Source organism: Solanum verrucosum, unplaced genomic scaffold (genome assembly GCF_900185275.1).
Source record: "Solanum verrucosum unplaced genomic scaffold, falcon-dt-bn FXZP01000238.1, whole genome shotgun sequence".
In the NCBI taxonomy this organism is placed as follows: Eukaryota; Viridiplantae; Streptophyta; class Magnoliopsida; order Solanales; family Solanaceae; genus Solanum; species Solanum verrucosum.
In genome coordinates this window covers 4981842-5004606 of record NW_026020630.1, presented here as the reverse complement: position 1 = coordinate 5004606, position 22765 = coordinate 4981842, and the positions used below count along the sequence as shown (strand labels likewise).

Below are 22765 nucleotides of genomic sequence, written 5' to 3'. Positions count from 1 at the left end.
TAATGTCGTTAGTTGGTATCGAGGGGAAACCATTACCATTTTCAAGTTCAAACGAGCCCCAAAGTAGAAAAAACCAGATTTTACCTACTTTCGTATGCAATAGTACACTGAATTTTAATGATAGGATTTTGAACTTTTATTTGCCAAAATTTTTCATGGATGTCCGTTACGACTTTAATAATGGAGTCAGGTTGTCCCACAGTGAAAATAGACCCATTTTCAAGTTCAAATGAGCACCAAAGTAGGAAAAAACCAAGTTTTACTGATTTTTCTGCGCTATAGTCCATGGATTTTTGGTGATTAGGGATTCCCAAACTTTTTTATCCAAAATTTATCATGAATGTCCGATACAACCTTATTATTGCCGCCAGTTATCCTGAGGGGCAAGCAAACGCATTTTCAACTTCAAACGAGTCCTAAAGCAGGAAAAACCAGAATTTATCGATTTTCGTATGATATATAGTCCACATATTTTTTATGACAGGATTCTAGAATTTGTTTAGAAGAAATTTTTCATGGACGTTTGTTACAACCTTATTAATGGAGATAGTTGGTCCCGAAAGGCAAACATGCCCAATTACAAGTTCAAACGAGACCAAAGGAGGAACAACTAAATTTTACCAATTTTCGTATGCATATTACATGGTTTTTTTGTGATTCGAGATTCTGGAACTTTGATTGCCGAAATTTTTCATGGACGTCCGTTACAACCTTATTAATTTCGTCAGTTGGTCCAAAGAGGCAAACAAACCCATTTTCAAGTTCAAACAAACCCAAAGCTAGAAAAACCAGATTTTACCGATTTTTGTGTGTTTTATTCCATAATTTTTTGGTAGTAGGATTCTGAAATATTTTTTTGTTGAAATTTTTCCTAAACGTCCGTTACGACCATATTAATGGAGCTAGTTGGTCCCGAGTGTAAAACATTCCCATTTTTGTGTTCTATAGTCCACGAATTTTTGGTGATAGAATTTCGAAATTATTTTGGCCAAATTTTTCATGTACGTTCGTTACGACTTCATTAATGGACCCAGTTGGTCCCAAGGGGCAAAACAGACTTATTTTCAAGTTCAAACGAGCCCCAAAGTAAGAAAAGTCAGGTTTTATCGATTTTCATTTGCAATAGTCCATGGATTTTTGGTGATTCTAGATTCGCAAATTTTTTTATTCGAAAATTTTTCATGGACGTCTGTTACGACATTATTGCCGCCAGTTGTCCTGAGGGGCAAACACGCGCCCATTTCAAATTCAAACGACTCCCAAAGCAGGAAAAACCAAAATTTACCAATTTTCGTGTGCTCCACATATTTTTGGTGATAGGATTCCATAATTTTTTTAACAAAATTTTTCATGAACGTCCGTTATGACCTTATTAATGGAGATAGTTGTTTCTGAAGGCCAAACATGCCCATTTTCAAGTACAATCGAGACCCAAAGTAGGAACAACCAGATTTTACCAATTTCATTGCCTTTTTTGTCAAATGTTTTTTAAAGATATCCGATACACCATTATTAATACCGTCAGTTGGTCCTGAAGAGAAAATGAGCCTATTTTAAAGTTTAAACGAGCCCCAAAGTGGGAATAATCAGATTTTATTAATTTTCGTGTGTTATGGTTCGTGAATTTCTGATGATTCGGGATTTCAGAACTTTTTTTACCACAATTTTTCATGGACGTCCGTTACAACCTTATTAGTGTTGTTAGTTGGTCGCGAGGTGCAAATGGGCCCATTTTCAAGTTTAAACGAGCTCCAAAGTAGGAAAACCCAGATTTTATCGATTTTCGTTTGCTATAGTCCACAGATTTTTGGTGAAAGGATTCAAGAATATTTTTGACGAATTTTTTTATGGACGTCCGTTGCGACCTTAATAATGGAATCAGTTGGTCCCGCGGGGCAAACGTGGCCATTTTCAAGTTCGAACGAGTCCCACCGCAGGAAAAAACAGATTTTACCAAATTTTGTGTGCTATATTCTATGGAATTTTGGTGATTCGAGATTCTAAAAATCTTTTGCCAAATTTTTTTTATGAATGTCCGTTACGACCTTATTAATGCCATTAGTTGGTCTCGAGGGACAAATAGACCCATTTTCAAGTTCAAACAAGCTCTAAAGCAGGAAAACAAAATTTTACCTATTTTCGTATGATATATTCCACGAAATTTTGGTGATAGGATATTTCAATTTTTTTTGCCAAATTTTTTCATGGACATCTGTTACGACCTTATTAATGTAGCCAGTTGGTACCGAGGGCCAAACGGACCCATTTTAAAGTTCAAAGGACCCCTAAAGCAGGATATACTAGATTTTTTTTATTTTCGTGTGCTATAGTCTATAGATTTTTGGTGATTCTGGATTCCCAAGCTTTTTTTGCCGAAATTTTCCATGGACGTCCGTTACGACCTTATTATTGCCGCCAATTGGTGCCTAAGGGAAAATGGGCCAATTTTTATGTTCAAAAGTGTCCCTAAGCAGGAAAATCCAGAATTTACTGATTTTCGTGTGCTATAATCCACAGATTTTTGGTGATAGGATTCTGAATTTTTTTTGCCGAAATTTTTCATGGACGTCTATTACGACCTTATTAATGGGGATAGTTAGTCCCGAGGGGTAAACGGGCCCATTTTTAAACTCAAACGATCCCCAAAGTCGGAAAACCAGATTTTATCAATTTTCGTGTGCTATAGTGCATGGATTTTTGGTCATTCAAGATTCTGTAACTTTTTTTGCTGAAATTTTTCATGGACATCTGTTACGATCTTATTTATGGAGCTAGTTGGTCCCGAGGGGTAAACGGACCCATTTTCAAGTTCAAACGAGCCTCAAAGAAGGAAAAACTAGGTTTTATCGATTTTCGTGTGCTATAGTCCACAAATTTTTGGTTATAGGATTTCAGAATTTTTTTTCTTGAAATTTTTAATGAATGTCTGTTACGACCTTATTAATGGAGCCCGTTGACCTCGAGGGATAAACAAGCCCATTTTCAAGTTCAAACAATCCCCACAGCACGAAAAACTTGATTTAACTGATTTTTGTGTGCTATAGTCCATGGATTTTTGGTGATTCGGAATTTCGGAACTTTTTTTCCAAAATTTTCATGGACGTCCGTTATGACCTTATTAATGTCGTTAGTTTGTCCCGAGAGGCAAATGGGCTTATTTTCAAGTTCAAACGAGCCACAAAGCAGGAAAAATAAGATTTTACCGATTTTCGGTGATAGGATTATGGAATTTTATTTGTCAAAAAATTTTATGGACGTCACCTACGACCTTATTAATGGATCCAGTTGGTCCCGAGGGGCAAACAGACCCATTTTTAAGTTCAAACGAGCCCAAATTAGAAAAAAACAAGATTTTACCGATATTCGTATGCTATATTCCATGGATTTTTGATGATTCAAGATTCTGAAACTATATTTACCGAAATTTTTCATGGACGTCCGTTACAACATTATTAATGCCGTCAATTGGTCCCGAGGGGCAAACGAGCCCATTTTTAATTTCAAACGAGTACCAAAGCAGAAAAAACCAAATTTTACCGATTTTCGTATACAATCGTCCACGAATTTTGGTGATAGGATTTCGAAATTTTTCATGGACGTCCGTTACGACTTTTACAATGGAGATAGTTTGTCCCGAGGGGTAAATGGGCCCATTTTAAAGTTCAAACAAGCCCCAAAGCAGGAAAACCAGATTTTATCAATTTTCATGTGCTATTATAGTCTATGAATTTTTGGTGATTCGGGATTTCGAAACTTGTTTTGCCGAAATTTTTCATGGACATCTGTTACGACCTTATTATTGCCGTCAGTTAGTCACGAGGGGTAAAGGAGCCCATTTTCAAGTTCGAACGAGCCCCAAAGCAGGAAACACTACATTTTACTTATTTTCGTGTGCTATGTAGTCCACGAATTCTTGGTGATAGAATTCTAGAATTTTTCATTGACGTCCGTTACGACCTTATTAATGGAGTCAGTTGGTCCTGGTGGGCAAATAGACCCATTCTCAAGTTCAAACGAGCCCTAAAACAGGAAAAATTATATTTTACTGATTTAGTCCACGGATTTTTGGTGATGGGATTCGAAATAAAATGTGAGATTGTTTTATCCCTCTTTTGATTGGTGGAGTAAGGGATAACAATCACGTAGGATGTACTAAAATAGTAGGATTAGTTATCTCATATAGAAGCTGAAATAGCTATTCCAATAGAATATCATGCTCTTTTTTAATTCAAAGAATCTAATGCAGTTAGCGAGAGTTATGATAGTTTAGTTCAGAAAGGAAAGGCATCCGCACATAGAAATCCTAAAAAAGGAGAGAACTATCTTGTATCTCCTAGCCTTCTTTCTTGCTATGACTCCATTGACGGATATCACATGCCACCTTTTTGAACAACTATGTCTGAGAATGAATTGTGATATAACTCCAAATAAGCCATTGCTCTATTCCCAACTGAAAATCCATAAAAGCTGATACCATACATTATGCAGCAGTAAAAGGCAGAGAATTTGAACAAGTATAACTGATTATGGGCCATAATTTGATATTAAAAAAACACCAATTTGTAGTTTACCATTTGTATTTACATTCGATGGCTTCAGAGTATGTTCAATAGCTTATGAATGATACAAAAGATGATGCACTCTGATAGAGGCAATTGGTGTTAAAACAAACAATCTACTTTCTTATTCAGGTAGTAGAGGTAATCTATTCACAGTGTAGGCAGCAGATCCATTTGATTCAGCATTCGGCCTGAATAATAATTCATCAACTTCACTCTCATCATCAACTCCATCACTATCATGACCATCTTCATCAGATGCACTGGTGAAGGGGAGAATCTGAAGCCTTAAATTTGTTCCTGTTCCAATTCGCTCTGATTTTAGCTTGTACTTTCTAACAAGATCCTTCTGAAGCAGTATAATATTTGTTGGCCTAGGGAGTAGTTCAACAGGTTCCCCTTTTGGAATTACCACTCGCTCCATGGCTATTCGAGCCTCCTGCGAAAAGTCGATGCACAAAATCCACTCAGCTTTTAAAGAAACTACAACAATGATATTATTTGGTAAACACAGAAAACAAACCAGGATACACGAGAACTATCAACAGTAGATTATGTAAATATACAATGCTAGATGCACACATATATAAAGAAGCTAATTTTGGGCTTCAGTTGCCAAAAAATACACAGATGATGTGAGTGACACAATGAATCTTAGGAAATGACCCGTGGTTCATGGTGATGGACCATGTGGAAGTAAGTTTCAGGGCAAGATTGTAGGGTGTGAGAACAAATTTCCACATTTGGGAAGCTACATATAAGGTGTAGGATCTCTCAATGGCGTGAGGCCTTCTGAGAAAAACCAGCCGGCTTGGCCAAGGCGCACATAATCACACCATGTTAAGAGTATCTTTGGGCTGATTTATCCCAACAAAAATAAATGAGGCCTAAATCTAAGACGACCATTAACCTTACTTGAAGACATGACATCATTATGGGCACGTGTGAAAGAATCTTTAGTCTACTAAGGCTATCATTAAGTGTTAGGTGAGTTTTAAGAACGGCAGTTAATACTCCCTCCGTCTAACAATAGTTGTCCACTATACTAAAAATAGTTGTCCAACAATACTTTGTCCAATTTAGAAAATCAAGAGATAAGTTACCTTTCTGTCTATTTTAAACCTTGCTATTAAAGACTATTTATCATCTAACAAGTAAAAGTGTCTATCTGATCACCCGATAAGTTTAAGTGTCTAAGTTATAAATTGTGCCAAGTTTGAAAGACTATCTAGGTATTTAGACTTAATTATTTATATGGTCAACTCTAAACATGTTCATAAGCTAGTAAAGGATATTATATAAATAGGCTTTAAGGGGTAAGTGAATTCTAGGTTAGAGCTTCAATTACAAATCTACCAAAAGAGTTGAGTGTTCCTTTGACAAATTTAGCCTTTTATATAACAAAGTAGTTTCTTATATCTCCTTATTGTTATAGAAAAAAAATTCTCAAATGTTGAAATAGATAATCCAATAGAAGCTCCTTTTTTATGGGTATGAGAAAAGAAGTTTTTGTGTTACTTATAGATCATGAGAGAATTTATTACTCATCAAATGGTTAATTTGTGAGAATTTTAGAGCCCAACCTAGCATTAGGAATTCTCACAAATCAACCATCTGATGTCAGTAATAAATTCTTAGTCATGATAAATCAGTAACACACAAATTTCTTCTCTCATACCCATAAAAAGGAGCTTCCATTGGATTTATCTATTCCTCCAATAGTTTGGGCATTTTTTTTCCAAACATAACCATAAGGAGATATAAGAAACTAATTTTTTATATTAAATAGATTAAATTTGTCAGAGAAATGCTTAACTCTTTTGGTAGATTTGTTAATTGAAACTCTAACACAGAATTCACTTACCCCTTAAAGCCTATTTATATTGTATCCTTTACTGGCTTATGAGCATGTTTAAAGTTGACCATATAAATAATTAGGATAAGGCACAATTAACCCCTAGACTATGATCGAAATCCTAGGGACACAACTTAGCTAAACTAAAGTCTTATTTAACGCCCCCTCCCCCCCCCCCAACCCCAATCAATTTTTTTTTTGTAATTTTGTACACCTTTTTGGCTTACATGGCATCCAAACATCTCCTACGTGCTTCAACTACATGGAGTCACAGAGTGTGCCACGTAAGCTAAAAGGGGTATTAAATTACAAAAAAAATAAGTTCAAGGGTAATAGGACCTTAGTTTAGTTAAGGTGTCTCTGGGATTCCGGTCATAGTCTAGGGCGCATTTGTCCCTTCATCCCTAAATAATTTAGTCTAAATACCTAGATAGTCCCTCAAACTTGGCACAATTTGTAAATTAGACACTTGAACTTATCTAGTGACCAGATGGACACTTTTTCTTTACATATATGCATCTCATGAGCACCTAATACTGATTAGCTTTCTCCATAAAGATGTACTCCCTCCGTCCCATTTTCTGTGGCAACATTTGACCGGATACGGAGTTTAAAAAATAAATGAAGACTTTGAAATGTTTACCAAATTGTCCTTTAAAAAGTAGACTCACTTTTCTCTCTCCTCATAAATGTATTGGAGTATTATTTTAAGATTAAATGGGACCAACAAGGGTAAAAGAGGAATTGTACCTTTAAATACTTACCATATAAGGAAATGTAACATTCTTTTTGAGACTGACCAAAAAGGAAATGGTGCCATATAAAATGGGACGAAGGGAGTATATGATTTTTCAAAGTGGATCAATAGTTTTATGTTAATTTTTGTGTCCTTCCACCTTTATCGGAATTTTCCCATAAGGGACATAGTTTTATGTTAATTTTAATTATTTATCAGATTTCCCCATAAGAGAAGAGACATAGTTTTATGTTAATTCTAAATACAACTAATCCATTAGGGTGGAAATTATTCTTTTCCTTTGTTGATTAGTTCTTTCTCTGTTTTGTTTCTTCTGTTTATTTAGTTGAGTTAACAAATATCAGTTCAATTTCAATGAAAGAAATCGTTATCCTGAACTAAACATTAGATGTACACACTACCCTCAAGGCCCCTACTCATTAACAACCACATCCAGAAGTATCACAGTTTAGTTTTAAGTTTTAACAGTAATGAAGTTCTAGTAACTAGAGCAGGGAAAACAGTGACACAAGCATGGCAATATAAGGGAGTGATTCGACCTCAAGTTCAAATTAATGAGCAGAAGACTAAACAAGGCCAAAGTTCTACACCAGCTAATTCCCAAAATAGAGTTGAGGAGATTTGCAACCAGGAGATGGAGACAGGGAATAACAAACAGACACCAGAAGGAGGAGATCCCCAGCAATACAGTTTAAGGCCAAATGCAATCTGGCCAAGTCCAGAGTTCAACCTCACAAACTTCCCTGTATTGACAACCATTCCAACAAAGAACAGATTTAAGAGTCTTATGCATAGTAAGCTTGATTCACTGCCTATTGATTGGGGTGGAGCTCCACAAACTTGCCAATGAAGTGACTGTTTTGGAACCTAAGGGGTGTGACTAAATCCACAAGCAGAAAGAGTTGAAGAATCACTTGCGCGAAAATAGAATATATCTTGCTGGTCTCATTGAAACTAGAGTGAAGGAATATAATATGAAAAATAGACTCACAAAAATAGTACATGCTTCTATGTGGGATTGAACCCAGGTAGCAATGCTCATGCTGAATAATCTTTACCACTGAGCCACAAAACTTAGTTGTCTCAAGGGTGTCCTTACTTGGTATATAACCAAAAAATCCAAAATTTTACCTACATATCTCATATAATTTCCCAGCAAAGGGTCCGGATGACCACCCTTGATAAAGGGTAGCTCCGCCCTTGATGACATTCATCATCTGAACTATTGAAACAATAATATTATGAGCACGTGTGAAAGAATATTTAGTCAACTAGGACTACCATTAAGTGTTAGGTGAGTTTCAAGAAGTGCAATTAATACTTAATAAATTTAATCTCATCCTCAATAACTTTAAATCACATTCAATCATCAATTTTACATTTTGATACTCATAGGAAGAGGTAATGAACCCCACAGTTGTATAATTTGATTGTTAAGAGGATAAAAGTTGGTCAAAAATTTAGAATAGTCAACAAATATTTATTTTTAATTGCGATTCAATAGTGCAATAACTCAAACTGAGTTGACGCGGTCTATTCAGGAGAAGGTCCCATGGTGTATGTTATTTGCGGATGACATAGTACTGATTGATGAGACGCGGGACAAAGTTAATGCGAGGTTGGAGGTGTGGAGACAAACGTTGGAGTCCAAAGGATTCAGGTTGAGTAGGACCAAAACAGAATATTTGGGGTGCAAATTCAGTGATGCGTTGGATAAGGCAGATGTGGAAGTGAGACTTGCCACACAAATCATTCCTAAGAAAGAAAGTTTTAAGTATCTTGGGTCTGTAATCCAAGGAAGTGGAGACATCGACGATGATGTCACACATCGCATTGGGGTTGCTTGGATGAAATGGAGGCTTGCCTCTGGAGTCTTGTGTGATAAGAAAATTCCACCTAGACTTAAAGGTAAGTTCTACAGAGTGGTAGTCAGACCTGCCTTGTTGTATGGAGCGGAGTGTTGGCCAGTCAAGAACTCACATGTTCAAAAAATGCATGTTGCGGAGATGAGAATGTTGAGATGGATGTGTGGGCACACTAGGAGCGATAAGATTAGGAATGAGGTTATCCGGGAGAAGGTGGGAGTGGCCTCTGTGGTGGACAAGCTGAGGGAAGCGAGACTGAGATAGTTTGGACATATGAAGAGACGGAGCGCAGACGCCCCAGTGAGGAGGTGTGAGGGGTTGGTTGTAGAAGGTACGCGGAGGGGTAGAGGTAGGCCTAAGAAGTATTGGGGAGAGGTGATTAGACAGGACTTGACTCAGTTTCACATTACTGAGGACATGACTCTAGATAGGAAGGAGTGGAGGTTGCGTATTAAGGTTGAAGGTTAGTAGGGTTAGCGTGTTGGCTTTCCTTGCGAGGGTATGGGTTGTTAGCGTTTGTAGTAGTCCTAGCCTTGCGCTTGCAGTTCTTGTCAGTGATACCTATAGCCTTATGTTGTTTATTGCGTTTCACTTCTCACATTATTTTATTGATGTTATTGTCTCCTTTGTTGATTATATACTATCTTTCTTATTGGATGTTATGTTTTATACACTGTTTTCCTCTCCTTTTACTTGGATTTGATGTACTTGAGCTGAGGGTCTTTCGGAAACAACCTCTCTACCTCCACGAGGTAGTGGCAAGGTCTGCGTACACTCTACCCTCCCCAGACCCCACCTAGTGGGATTTCATTGGGTATGTTGTTGTTGTTGTTGTAGTGTAATAACTCAAACATTTGCAAAATTTGTGATTTTATTGACGTAAACAAAGGTAAACATGACCTAATTTATAAGTTGTTCTCTGTTTAAAATAAAGAAAACAATCATGTCCATTCTTTAGGATCATTTAGTTCAAAATCAGGATATTCCAGAATTATAATTTTGGAATCATAACTAAGGTTATAACTTAGGATCAATTCACCATCTTAATGGGATAAATATACTTGGCTAATATTTCCAAGGAAAATGTAAAAAGAAATACATAAAAAAAATTAAGAGGGAAAAGAAGAAGAAATTGACTGATTTAATTTATTTACGTGTCAATATGGAGTGCAATCCACACAAATTTGAAATGTCAGCATTAGGTGCTCATGAGATGCATATATATCAAGTAAAAGTGTTTATCTGGTCACCAGATAAGTTTAAGTATCTATTTACAAATTGTGTCAAGTTTTGAGGGACTATCTAGGTATTTAGACTAAATTATATGGTCAACTTTAAACATGCTCATAAGATAGTAAAGGCTACTATATAAAAAGGCATTAAGAGGCAAGTGCATTCTACACTAGAGCTTCAATTACAAATCTACCAAAAAAGAGTTAACTATTTCTCTGACAAATTTATTCTTTTATATAACAAATTAGTTTCTTATATCTCCTTATTGTTATGTCTGAAGAAAAACTATTCTCAAACTGTTGAAAAACAGATAATGCAATGGAAGGTCCTTTTTATTATAGAAGAAATCTATGTGTTACTAGTAGATCATGATAAAGAATTTATTATTGATCAAATGGTTGATTTGCGAGAATTTTATGGATACAAAAAACGACATCCCTAGAACTTACAATCTTTGTTTCTTTGATATAACTAAATTATATGTGATTTCCTTTTTATTAGATATTTATTGAAATCATGTTTGTTTTCTTGTGATTTTAAAATCTTCTCTTCTTTTCTTTTCTTTTTTTGATAAAGTTCAAATCGTCTCTTCTTAAATTTCATTTATCCTATAAATCTTGAATTTCTCTTTTCCTTGTTATCATAACACTATCTCTATCTTGAAAATCTCTAATATAAAGAACAAAATATAGAAGAGGAAATCCAATTAGTTGATTTCGTAGGTTCTTTGTAAGTATTTCTGTTTCTTTTTTCCTTTTTTTTCTCTCTTCTTTGTTAATACTTTTTGGAGGTGGCCAGCATAGCCCTTAATGCTGAGGAATACAAATTACCCGTTTCAAAAAAAAAAAATGAAATCACACATAATTTAGTTATATCAAAGAAACAAAGATTATAAGTTCTAGGAATGTCATCTTTATATTCATAACTTCTTGCAAATCAACCATTTGAGCAGTAATAAATTATTTGTCCTGATCTACCAATAACATACAAACTTCTTCTCTCATACCCCTAAAAGGTAGCTTCCATTGAATTATTTATTACATCAGCAGTTTGAGAAAGGGTGAATTTGTCAAAGAAACACTTAACTCTTTTCGTAGATTTGTTAATTGAAACTCTTAACATAGAATTCATTTATCCCTTAAAGCCTATTTATATTGTATCCCTTACTGGCTTATGAGCATGTTTAGTTAACCATATGGATAATCTGGAATTTGGTGGGAGGTGGCAGATATCCTGTAGAATTAGACGAAGTACGGAAAGCTAGTCCGAATATCATGGTCATAAAAAAAAAGCATGTTGCACACTTGATTAGCTTTCTCCATAAAGATGTACATAATTTTCCAAAGTGGATCAATAGTTTGTGTTAATTTTTGCATCCTTCCAACTTCATTGAAATTTTTCCACAGGGGACATAGTTTTATGTTAATTATTTATCGGATTTTCCCCATAAGAGACAGTTTGTTCACACACCAACGTGGAGTGTAATACACACAAATTTGACATGTCAGCATTAGGTACTCATGAGATTCATATATGTCAAGTAAAAGTGTCTATCAAATCACCAGATAAAGTTTAAGTGTCTAATTTACAAATTGTGCCAAGTTTGAGGGACTATCTAGATATTTACACTAGATTATTTATCTGGTCAACTTTAAACATGCTCATAAGCTAGTAAAAATACTATATAAATAGGCTTCAAGAGATAAAGTGAATTCTACGTTAGAGCTTCAATTACAAATCTACCAAAAGAGCTAACAGTTTCTCTGACAAATTCAATCTTTTATATGACAAATTAGGTTCTTATATCTCCTTATTTGTATGTCCGGAAAAAAAATTCTCAACTTGTTGAAAATATAGATAATCTAATAGAAGCTCCTTTTTCTATTAGTCAAGGATTTGGCTTCCATTGGATTATCTATTCCTTCGGCAGTTTGAGAATTTTTTTCTTCAGACATAACAATATATAAGAAACTAATTTGTTATATAAAAGGCTGAATTTGTCAGAGAAATACTTAACTATTTTGATAGATTTGTTAATTGAAACTCTAACATAGGATTCACTTATCCCTTAAAGTCTATTTATACAGTATCCTTTACTGATTTATAAGCATGTTTAAAGTAGATCATATAAATAATCTGGTCTAAATACCTAGATAGTCCCTCAAACTTGGCACAATTTGTAAATTAGATACTTAAACTTATCTAATGACCAGATAGACGCTTTTACTTGATATATATGCATCTCATGAGCACCTAATGTTGATTAGCTTTCTCCATAAAGATGTATATAATTTTTCAAAATGGATCAATAGTTTTATATTAATGTTTGCATCCTTCCAACTTTATCGGAATTTTCCATAAGGGACATGGTTTTCTTTTAATTTTAATTATTTATCAGATTTTCCCCATAAGAGACATAGTTTTATGTTAATTTTAAATACAACTAGATCCATTAGGGTGGCAATTATTCTTTTCCTTTGTTGATTAGTCCTTTTTCTTTCTCTGTTTTGTTTATTCTGTTTATTTAGTTGAGTTAACGAATACACTACCCAGTACCCTCAAGCCCCATAATCATTAACAACTACATCCAGAAGTATTACAGTTTAGTTTTAAGTTTTAACAGTAGTGAAGTTCTAGTAACTCGAGTACAAACAGTAAATGGTGACACTCTATATCCTGATAAGAAAAAAGAAAAGGCATGTGCCTCAGTTGATTTTTTTGGATGAATATTAGCTAGTTGATGTGTTCTTTTTCCCAACCTATTGGCTAATTAAGCTTATCTAATTTGCAAAGGAGAATTCCTCAGGATATTAACAGAATACGATAGAGCGCCTGATGACCTTAATCTAAATGTTCACACTCCTTCAGTATTCTCCTATAGATTCTAGCTAGTAGGATAATATATTTGTTGAATACTCCACCTTCAGATGAGACCTTAGGCAACAAGCCACTTCACACAATATTTGAATATTAGGGGGTGTTTGGATTGACTTTTTTTAAGTGGCTTATAAGTTAAAAGCCAAAAGTCATAAGTTGGGACCCCCCAACTTTTGGCTTTTGGCTTCTTTTTTGTACTTTTTCAGCTTTGAATAAGTGCTTAAAAACACTTTTTGTGTTACCCAAACACTTCCAAAACTAAAGAAATGCTTAAAAGCCAGAAACTACTAAAAATAAGCAAATTCAAACACCACTTAGTCTGAAATGAATTTTTATCTCTTTTCCATTGTAAATTGCTGATGCCCTAGTCCAAAATGAAAAAGAAAAAAGGACAGACAGGTCCACTAAGCTCCCCCTATGCACAGACTGGGGAAGGCCCAGACCACATTGGGTCTCATATAGGCTGCCTTACCTTGCATTTCTGCAAGAGGTTGTTTCCACGGTTTGAATTTGTGACCTCATGGTCACATGGCGGCAACTTTTACCAATCCCCTTCTTAGACTGACATGAGACCACAAATTTTTTAACCACAGACTTGGTGAATCCTAAGTTGAAGTCTATTTTATCTTTTGTTCCATTGCAAACATCAGATGTCCTCACACGGCATGACAAAATGGTATAGCACATATGCTTCAGGCCAAATGACTCCATCGGAACCTCCATGTTTTCCAGAGAGTGAAAATTAGTATTTCATCATAAAGTTAAAACCCAACTTAAGGGTAGTCACCCTCAACTTAAGGGTAGTTAAAAGCCAGTTAATCACAAAAAGCCCATTATCATCTTTATGGAAGTCAGCCGCTAGAGTCTTCCAAATTGGATTTTCCAAAAAAGTACTAAAAAAGAATACAAGGGGAAATTACCTCTAAGGCATCAATCTTTTCAGACTCATTCGTCTTAGCTTCAGATTCGAGAAACTCAAAGCCATCAGCAAAATCACTGATTAATGCCTGCATAGCCTTTGTCAGCTGTGTTGAGGAGCTTGTCTGCAAAAGGAAAAGATACTTCACATAAGTCACACAAGGATAGTGAATTCGGACTCTCCACAGACAACAGATAATGCATAAAAGAACTCATCTTGTTTTTCCCTTCTTTCTTCAGAACTTTCATTCAAATGAGGAGATATTGCAAGTTAGTTCTAACAAATACCTTTGTCACATAAATAGGAATGCCGTGAGATCTTGCAGCTGCTTGAATCCGAGAATTTTTCTTAAGCTTGGACTGCAGAGCAAGTAGCACATCTGCTTCACTGATATTATCAGTAAACTCAATGGTATCGTCAATGCTTAGCTGTTTTATCCCTTGCATCACACTTGCCTCTGAGATCTACAATACCTGCTCAAATATGAGTTCCACGTAGATGTTTCCATATAGAAGCTGATGGAGCTTTATCGTGTTTTTTCCTCTCTTCTTTTTGTTTTCTTCATAAGAATCTCTTATTCTATGCTTCACTTTCCCTCATAGAAGTTAAAAAATTTAGAGAACTAAAAGGAAAAGAGAGTGGATTAACTCAAATGCTTCATTAGATGATATAAAGTTTGAAGAGGAGGCTCTGTAATTGTAAAATGTGTCTTTGACAATTACTTTAATGGGTGAAATCTTAATGAGCTAAAGCATAGAAGAATCTCTACTCTTTTTCCGCCTATACAAGGAGTGACAAAATTCAAGCATATGTTCTTTTTTTCCAGGAATATTTTAAAATAAAAAAATTTGCTGGGCTTGAATCTGAATAGTCAGCCAAAAGAAAAAAATCATTCCTGCTTCGATACTTCTACACTTCATGTTTGGGGCCACCAAGCACTTCCCGCAGAGGAAGGGGTATGTGGGGCCTTAACATGAAAAGAGAGGAAAACAAGGAGACTATTAGGTTACTGGAGAAGCATCAAATTAGGTTTATTAGATCCACAAATTAAAAGATACTAGCAGCAAATTAAGTAACAATAGCACACGAATGCAGAACCATCATGTACTAGGAGGTAGTTCACTTTTTTGGAAATTGATTCTCTTTCGAAGGCCGTTCAACAATATGAATACAAGCTCGGTATTAAAGTTGAACTAAGAGAACGGATTCTGAGACTGGGATTTTAGTTATTAACCAAACTTATACATATTCAATGTAGTGATGACATTCTTTTTTCCTATCGAACAAGTAAATGGTAATATCATCTTACCCCATATAGAAAAATGCAAAGGGCATCCTCGCTTTCACCAGAACCTCCTTCCATGCTCGGACCTGTTGCTGAGAGGAGCTCAGTTGAATCAGGTATACCTCCATTAATCTGGATTATATCTTCAATCAAAACTTCATTTATTTCATCTAATGGTGCTTGGATGGATGAACTTTCCATTATTCCATCTTGCGATCCTGGATTTATCTTGCGAATTTCATATTTTGGGTAACGTCCTTCTCAACATGAAATTAACACCAAGGCAGACAATTAAACAACATCCAATTAGCTTTCCAACAGGATGATATGCAAATGATTTGTCAGCAGAATTGTTTTGTTAGGACTTAGGAGGGAGGACTAGTAAAAGACCTGCAAGAATTGCATCTACTGTTGCTTCTAAATCAGGGTGAACTCTCAATTCTGCCTTGGAGATTATCTCAACCCCACAGCTAAAAGATGATGGACCTTTCCTCTCCAGAACAGATTTCTGAACGCCTCTCCTGCTAGCCTCTTCATCCCCAAGTGTCACACTCTGACAAAGAAATAAATTATGCAACTATACTATGAACCTCAAACAGCTTCCAGTCGTCCAATAGTGCATGAGTAAAGCATCACTCCATGCTATAATGGTATTATGGCGTCATTTCAAAGAGTAGGTTTGACCTTGATATCATCTTTTGAGACTCTTCACTTTTCTTTCTTTTTTTTTTTGAGAAAATCTTTTGAGACTCTTCACTTATAGATATCAATGTCAAGACACCTCCATGAGTAAATATTCAGGTAGCCAAGTTAAAGACTTTGACCCTCTGTCCCTCCATGCACAGCTCATGTTGCAATTACATAGGAAATATAGAGAGTGCAGTGGTTCAATTCAATTAAATTGTTTTTGTTTTTTCACCCTTCATGCACTGCTTGTGTTGCAATTGCATATATTATGTAGAGAATGCATTGGTTCACTTTATTGCAGTGATATTGGTTTTTCATTCTACTTGTGAGATATGAAAGGAAAGAAGAAGAAGTTACATCTGGTACAACTAGGAACAGCGGGATCCCCCTAGACATTTAACTAGCTTCTTTCTAAATAGAAGTCCTATTACCTACAAATGTGAAGTAACAAGAGAAGTTTTATTGGAAAATCACAAAGTTACCGTACTTACCCGTTTGTAGCATAACAACATTGTTCAACATTAACTACGCATCAGCCCAATTGTTTTAAATGTAACAACTAACTGGAAAAAGTTCTGTTAAACGGGAACTACCTGTACTCCTCCAACCAGCATCTCTAAAGCAGGATTCATTACTAAATTCTCTATTGTTACTCCATGAGCAGTTGCAACTAACTGAATTCCTCGTTGTGCAATGGTGCTTGCAGCCATTGCCTCAAGCTTAGTACCAATCTCGTCGATTACAATCACTTGTGGCATATGATTTTCCACTGCTTCTATCAGCACCTACAAAAATATAAAGTAAAAAACAATCCTCATTGATCGGTGTACAACTGACTCATGTTTGGAGCCACTCATGTAAGGGAAGGACAGGTCCATCCAAGAACCAGTAACAGGTATATCCTCAGGAAAGCTATTAATCAAGTACATGTGGTCCCAGTTTTGCTTTAAATTTGGGTAAGATAAAAGGTTTCTTCCAATAAGAAATTGCAGTGGTTGCATCAATACACCTTTTCAAAAAAGTAATTTTTTTTTTATCTGGCTAACAGAGTGAAAGTCAAGCTCCTACCTTGTGTTGCATATCATTATGTGGAACTTGCATCCGCCGAGCATTACCTATTCCTGCATGAGGTATATCACCATCCCCACCAATTTCATTAGAGGTGTCTACAATCATTACGCGCTTCCCATAATCATTTGCAAGCATCCTGGCTATGTCCCTATGAGTAAAAGAAAAAAATCCTTACATACCCATCTGCTGAATCTCATGGAAATAGCTTTATTGGGATGGTAGGAGATACATGGACATTGCGGAGGAACTATCATTGTCATGTTATAACTGCAGGATTTTATGTGTATCCGTGTGCAAGGAGAAATGAAAGGAGAAAGTGTTCACGATGTCATGGGATACAATAATAAGCATACAGACAATGATACATCAAACATTAGACAGACTTCCATCACATTAGAGCTAACCAATAATGTCGGACAATGGGAAGGAAATGCAAGAAACAAACATCTAAAGGGAACAGTCAAAATACATAACTAAGCATACCCTGAATAAGAAATGTTAACAAATACACTCCTGTCCTTTGCAATAAATGCAATAGATGCATAAGACACAACGAATAATTGTAAGAGCCCTGTATGCAACCCACATACCAAGTGCCAAATCCACGATATTTTCCCACTTCATATATACATCATTCCATTAAATTACAGTAACAAGAAGCATTGTCTAGACTAGCCTGGGACTAAAAGTTTAAGCTAAATAAGCCCACAAAGACTTCAGAAAAAAGGAAGAGTTGAAGAAGAAAGTAGAATTACATTATGAAAAAACTAGAAAACTTTAATATTATTGATTATGTCCAGGATCTTTAATTTTACCAACAATAAAAAAAGTCTGCTGTTGGATACGCAAAGAAACCTGTTTTATTCCATGAACCATGGCTTCATGAGAGCTTCGTATTCAAGTAATATTAAACTTATCCAAAATTGAGCTTAAGCCTTAAAGATAAAGTAAGAGGTCTCGGCTTATATCTCAATTAAAGAGACATCAGGAAGCCATATCTAGATACCAAACTAGCAGCGCCCATGAGAAAATTTCAAAGGGTTGGCAAGGACCTATGATAAAATCCAGAATCAAACTACTCACTGGTTTCAAGCTATGCTAAGCCACTGCCAGTTTCCAATCTTGAAGGAGCTAGGCAGCATCTGTGTGTGGTATAGCTTACCAAAATGTAAAACCAAGTTTGCCTTGGAATTGGAGCTTGCAGCTTCAATAGTATGAACTTGATTCAAACTTCCATTGGCCTCAATATCATGAACCTGATGGCTTTGAGAATTGCCCAAAAATTGGACCTGAATTCCTTTGCCTGAGACCTCCAATTTGCTTATTATTAACCCTAATTTGCAAATTTGAATTGTTAGGAAGCTTACCAATTGGGGCTTTTTGCTGTGTTGTGTTAAGTTCATTCTGGTGCTCATTTTGGCATTGCTCGTTGCCTGAAAATTTCGCCAGAGCTCTATCGCCATCGCCAGAGTTCTCCCCAAATATGATTCCCCCGTCCATTTTGAGTGGGCTTTCAGTATAAGGTACGTTAGGACATGGGGAGTATTCCCCATTGATTGATTCCCCTCGAATCTCTTCAGAGGGTGGTTGAAATTGCAGGCACATCGGGGGCCATCCATCCGCAGGCGATTCTCGCAGAAATCTCCTGTTGAGATCTTTCCAATGGGACTATGGAATGAGCTGAATCTTTGATCATAGATAGATCAACTACCGGAGAATCATACCCCATAGTCGCTTTTACATGAATCAAACAAGATTTCTCAAGGGATATAGATATACTTTTTTGAGCCCAGTCAAGCTCTGACTACGAAATTGCTTCAGTGATCGCAAATTCCTTTTGCAAATTCAAAGAGTTGTGGGATGAATTAGAGGTACATTCTTGTTGGGTTTTGTTGGCACTAGAATTGTGCTTCGATTGGCACTGGACCACCACGAAATTTGCATTGAAAGTAAGTTTTCATGTCAGTGTTGTGAAAGGAAATCGTCTCGGCGCCAATGGCGAAAGGTGAGGCGACCCTTCATTGCCTTTTAGCTTTGTGGCGAGGCGTCTTCAAAAGGCAACGCCATGGAGACAACAACGACAGAGGCAAGAGGCGAGAAAGGCGCCGCCTTTTGTATTTTCTTAAAAAAAGGCGACCAATATAGGATTTTAAAAGTTAAAAGATAATTTTAGGGTTTACTTTCCAAATTTATAAAGTTACACTCTTAGACTGCGACTCCAACCAGTCCACTTGACTTGACTTCTCGGCGATCAGCCAGACTTTCCTGGCGACTCCAAACTCCAACCAATACGTATTTCTTCTTTTCTTCGACTAATTTCTTCTTCTTTTCTTCTTCCTTTGTTTCTTTTTCCTTCTTCTTCTCTAGGCTTCAGAGTTACTTCTACCTTTGGTTTTTTTTCATTGTTTTGACTTATGTACTATTTTTTTTCATTCAAGTTCTAGACTTTTAGTATGTACTACCTATTTTCAGTTTTTGAATTGAAATATTTGCTAATATGTTATTGCAATTGAGATTTTGATTATTTATATATGCAATTAAATATTTTAATTTTTTGGTCTTAATTGGTGCCGCACTTCAAAAAGGCGAGCGCCTCACCGCTCGACTCGTCTTTTGGCGAGGCAGACCCTTGTCGCCTTTCGCCGTCCAAAACATTGTTCCATGTTTGTATCGCATCTTCACACCAATATCGGATCATTCTCATCATTCCAAATACGATTCAAGATTGAACTTGACTTTACAAAATTATTTTCCCTCAAAATCTAATCACAAAAGATATCTTGATTTCTCAAATTAAGAAGAAATTAAACCTTGAACTGGAAATTAATAAGAAGTTAGAAAGTTCTTACCTTTTTAGGCTGATCGTTCAAGAGAGAAGATAATCTTTGTTAAACCTTCAACCAACGCTCTTTCAAAATAAATGGGGAAGATGATGTATTAAAGAGGAAATTATTAAATAATAGAAAAAGAACTGACATGTGGAGGTTTTTAATTCATTTTTGGAAGCAAAGTTTCTCATTCACGCGCGTCATCTGCGTGAAAACAAACATAGGGAAAAAACGGGTCAAAATGTCTATTAACAAAGGTATTTATTACTTTTGTAGGGTTTTAAGAGGACCACATACTTAAGGTGTCTTCTTGAAAATTCAGGACAACTTCAGGTGTCACTTTATGTATTTTCTCAAAGAAAAATACTATCTTTTTAATGTGACAACCAGAAATGTAATGGCACCGATTAACTTTAAAATGAGAAGGAGAATCAAGGTCAAACAGCAGAAATGTTCCTCAAGTTCATGACATTGCACATCAAAGATCAGAGGGCATGAGAGTATATGCAACAACCAACCTGATAATAGTTGTTTTTCCTACTCCAGGAGGACCAATGAGCAACAAAGAAGAACCATCTTTAACTAGATCTCGCAATGAGTTTGCACTTCCAGATATTGCACGACCAACTCGACAAGTTAAACCAATAATTGCACCTTTCCGGTTTCTAATAGCACTAATTCGGTGTAAAGTTCTGCTAATGCCAGCTCTATTGTCAACTGCAAAGTCACCAACCTGTAATATGAATAACCATTAAATACAGTACTAACCAAATCGTTACTAGTACTAACTTTTCGCTTTGGACCCAGGTAAGTTGTTATCAACGACTATGTTAGTGTATTTCCAGGGTCATAGTTACTATTCAGTCTGAAACTAAATCACTAGTGTCTTTGAGCATATCATTGAAACACCAACCTCAAAAAAGAAACTTGTTAATCAATCGGGCACAACCTCAAAATTTCCACTCAATCAACATTAAGTGTGTGTGTGTAAAAGAGTTGGCCAAGGCCGACCTGATCAAAATCAAAGCCTTCCTAATTCAATTGAAGCTATCACTGCAACTTCAGTTCAAATTATTCCCAGAGGTAGAAGCAATCTAGGATTTGAAATTCATGGATGGGAAGTATCAAGTATCAGCACACCCACAATTCCTCTGGATACAAACTTACCACAAGTATATGTTATTTTTCAAATCGTTCTACTTTCTCTTCCCCAATTTATGTGATGCATTTTTTCTTTAAGTCCGTCCAAAAAGAATTACCTTTCTATAATTAGAAACAACCTAAAGTCATACAAATATTTATGGTTTGTTATATACCACAATTCAAAAGTCTTGTCTTTCTTTCTTCCTTAAACTTCCGGTTAAACGTGCATCACATAAATTGAGACAGCGTGAGTATTACATAGTAAGTGCTGGAGCCAGATTTTTCACTAAGAATATTCAACATCTATTATAACCTTGTATATAGTAAGTGGTGGACCCAGAATTTTCACTAAGCACATTGAACATTTACTATAACCTTGTATATAGTAAGTGGTAGAGTCAGAATTTTCACTAAATGGATTGAACATTTACTATAATCTTGTATATAATAAGTGGTAGAGCCAGAAATTTCACTAAACGGATTCAACATATACTATAACCACGTATATAGTAATTGGGGGACCCAGAATCTTCACCAAAGGAATTCAACATTTACTATAACCTTGTATATAGTTAGTGGTAGAGTCAGAACTTTCACGAAGATCATTCAACATATCCTATAGGCATAATACATAAATATACTCTTTAACTTGGTTCTAAACGTGTATAGAATTGAACAAGTAGACACATATGTCCTACGTGGCATAATACACATAGGACGCCACATAGGATACAAAATTGCCACGTAGAACGTCATTTAGAACGAATGTGTCTATTTGTTCAATTTATACAAGTTTAAGTGTCTAGTTGTGCACACCCAAAGTTAAAAGTCATACTTGTTCGATGAAGCCAAGTTAAGGGTATGTTTATGTATTATGCCTTTTCTATAACCATGTATATAGTAAGTGGTAGATTCAAAATTTTCACTAAGTTCCTTCAACATATTCTATAACCATGTATATAGAATAAGTGGTAGAGTTAGAATTCTTACTAAAAAAATTCAACATTTACTATAATATATAGTGCAATTTTTCAATGAAGGATTTCGAATCCCCTTCTGATACCCTACCTCTGCTCATGTATATATCTCAAACTGAAATGGGTGCTATATTTAATTAATTTTAACCTGCGAAGTAGCTTGTTGAAGATCATCCAAAGTAATCGGTTGATCGGACAAGATGAAATCTCCAGAAGGGAAGCGAGCAAGTGGCTTACGACCCAAGTCCATAACCACCTCAATTAAATTGGAAAACTCCGGGTGTTCGCTAACTCCTCGCCGCATTTCCTCCGGCAACAAAGACAATAACCGACCCAATTCCACCTGAAAGTCATCAGCAATCAAAGAAGACGACCATACCGAAGATGATAAGCGGAAGAAGGAGGGTTTACTCGGCAATTTTGTGGGTATTACAGTAAAGGGCGAAAAATGGAGGGTTTGAATTGGGGGAATTTGATTTTGATGGGGAAAATGGAACTGTGTTTTTGGTGAAGAAGAAGGATGGACATGGAGTAAAGCAAAAGAGAGCATTGCTTTCTTGGCGCTAAAATTTGCATTTGGGTGTTCTCTCTTTGACTGCAAATGAGCGGTTTAGCTTTGCTTATCCTCTTTTCATTTATTCTTTTTTATCGGAAAAAGATCATATTTATCCATGTTTTATCATAATAAGGTTATATTTACTTTTTGTCA

General features: G+C 35.9%; 2 protein-coding genes across 3 annotated transcripts in view; one reads left to right on the top strand and one right to left on the bottom strand.

The window, feature by feature from the left end:
* LOC125811525 (multiple organellar RNA editing factor 8, chloroplastic/mitochondrial-like) overlaps positions 1–22765 on the top strand; it is an 80400-nt gene that overhangs the window by 56428 nt on the left and 1207 nt on the right. The gene's annotated exons all lie outside the window — the stretch shown is intronic.
* Positions 4610–22641, bottom strand: LOC125811514 (protein SEEDLING PLASTID DEVELOPMENT 1-like). 2 transcript variants are annotated; one of them, XM_049491018.1, is made up of 9 exons: positions 22205–22641; positions 20455–20669; positions 17106–17256; positions 16631–16822; positions 15741–15903; positions 15375–15607; positions 14353–14529; positions 14067–14189; positions 4610–4998 (listed from the first exon to the last, which is right to left on the bottom strand). In XM_049491018.1, exons 1-9 carry the CDS (start codon positions 22604–22606, stop codon positions 4684–4686), a joined length of 1971 nt encoding a protein of 656 aa, XP_049346975.1. In that variant the 5' UTR covers positions 22607–22641; the 3' UTR covers positions 4610–4683. The 2 variants fall into 2 exon arrangements, with proteins under 2 accessions (XP_049346975.1, XP_049346977.1); XM_049491020.1 differs by lacking the exons at positions 20455–20669; positions 22205–22641 and adding an exon at positions 18476–18498.

Excerpts from the sequence above, each read along its gene's own strand:
- LOC125811514 (XM_049491018.1), bottom strand. The coding sequence starts at position 22,606 with ATGCTCTCTTTTGCTTTACTCCATGTCCATCCTTCTTCTTCACCAAAA. Across the intron at positions 15,608-15,740 it reads AGTAGATGCAATTCTTGCAG|GACGTTACCCAAAATATGAA; the intron begins GTCTTTTACTAG and ends CATGTTGAGAAG. Across the intron at positions 4,999-14,066 it reads AAAAGATTGATGCCTTAGAG|GAGGCTCGAATAGCCATGGA; the intron begins GTAATTTCCCCT and ends GACTTTTCGCAG.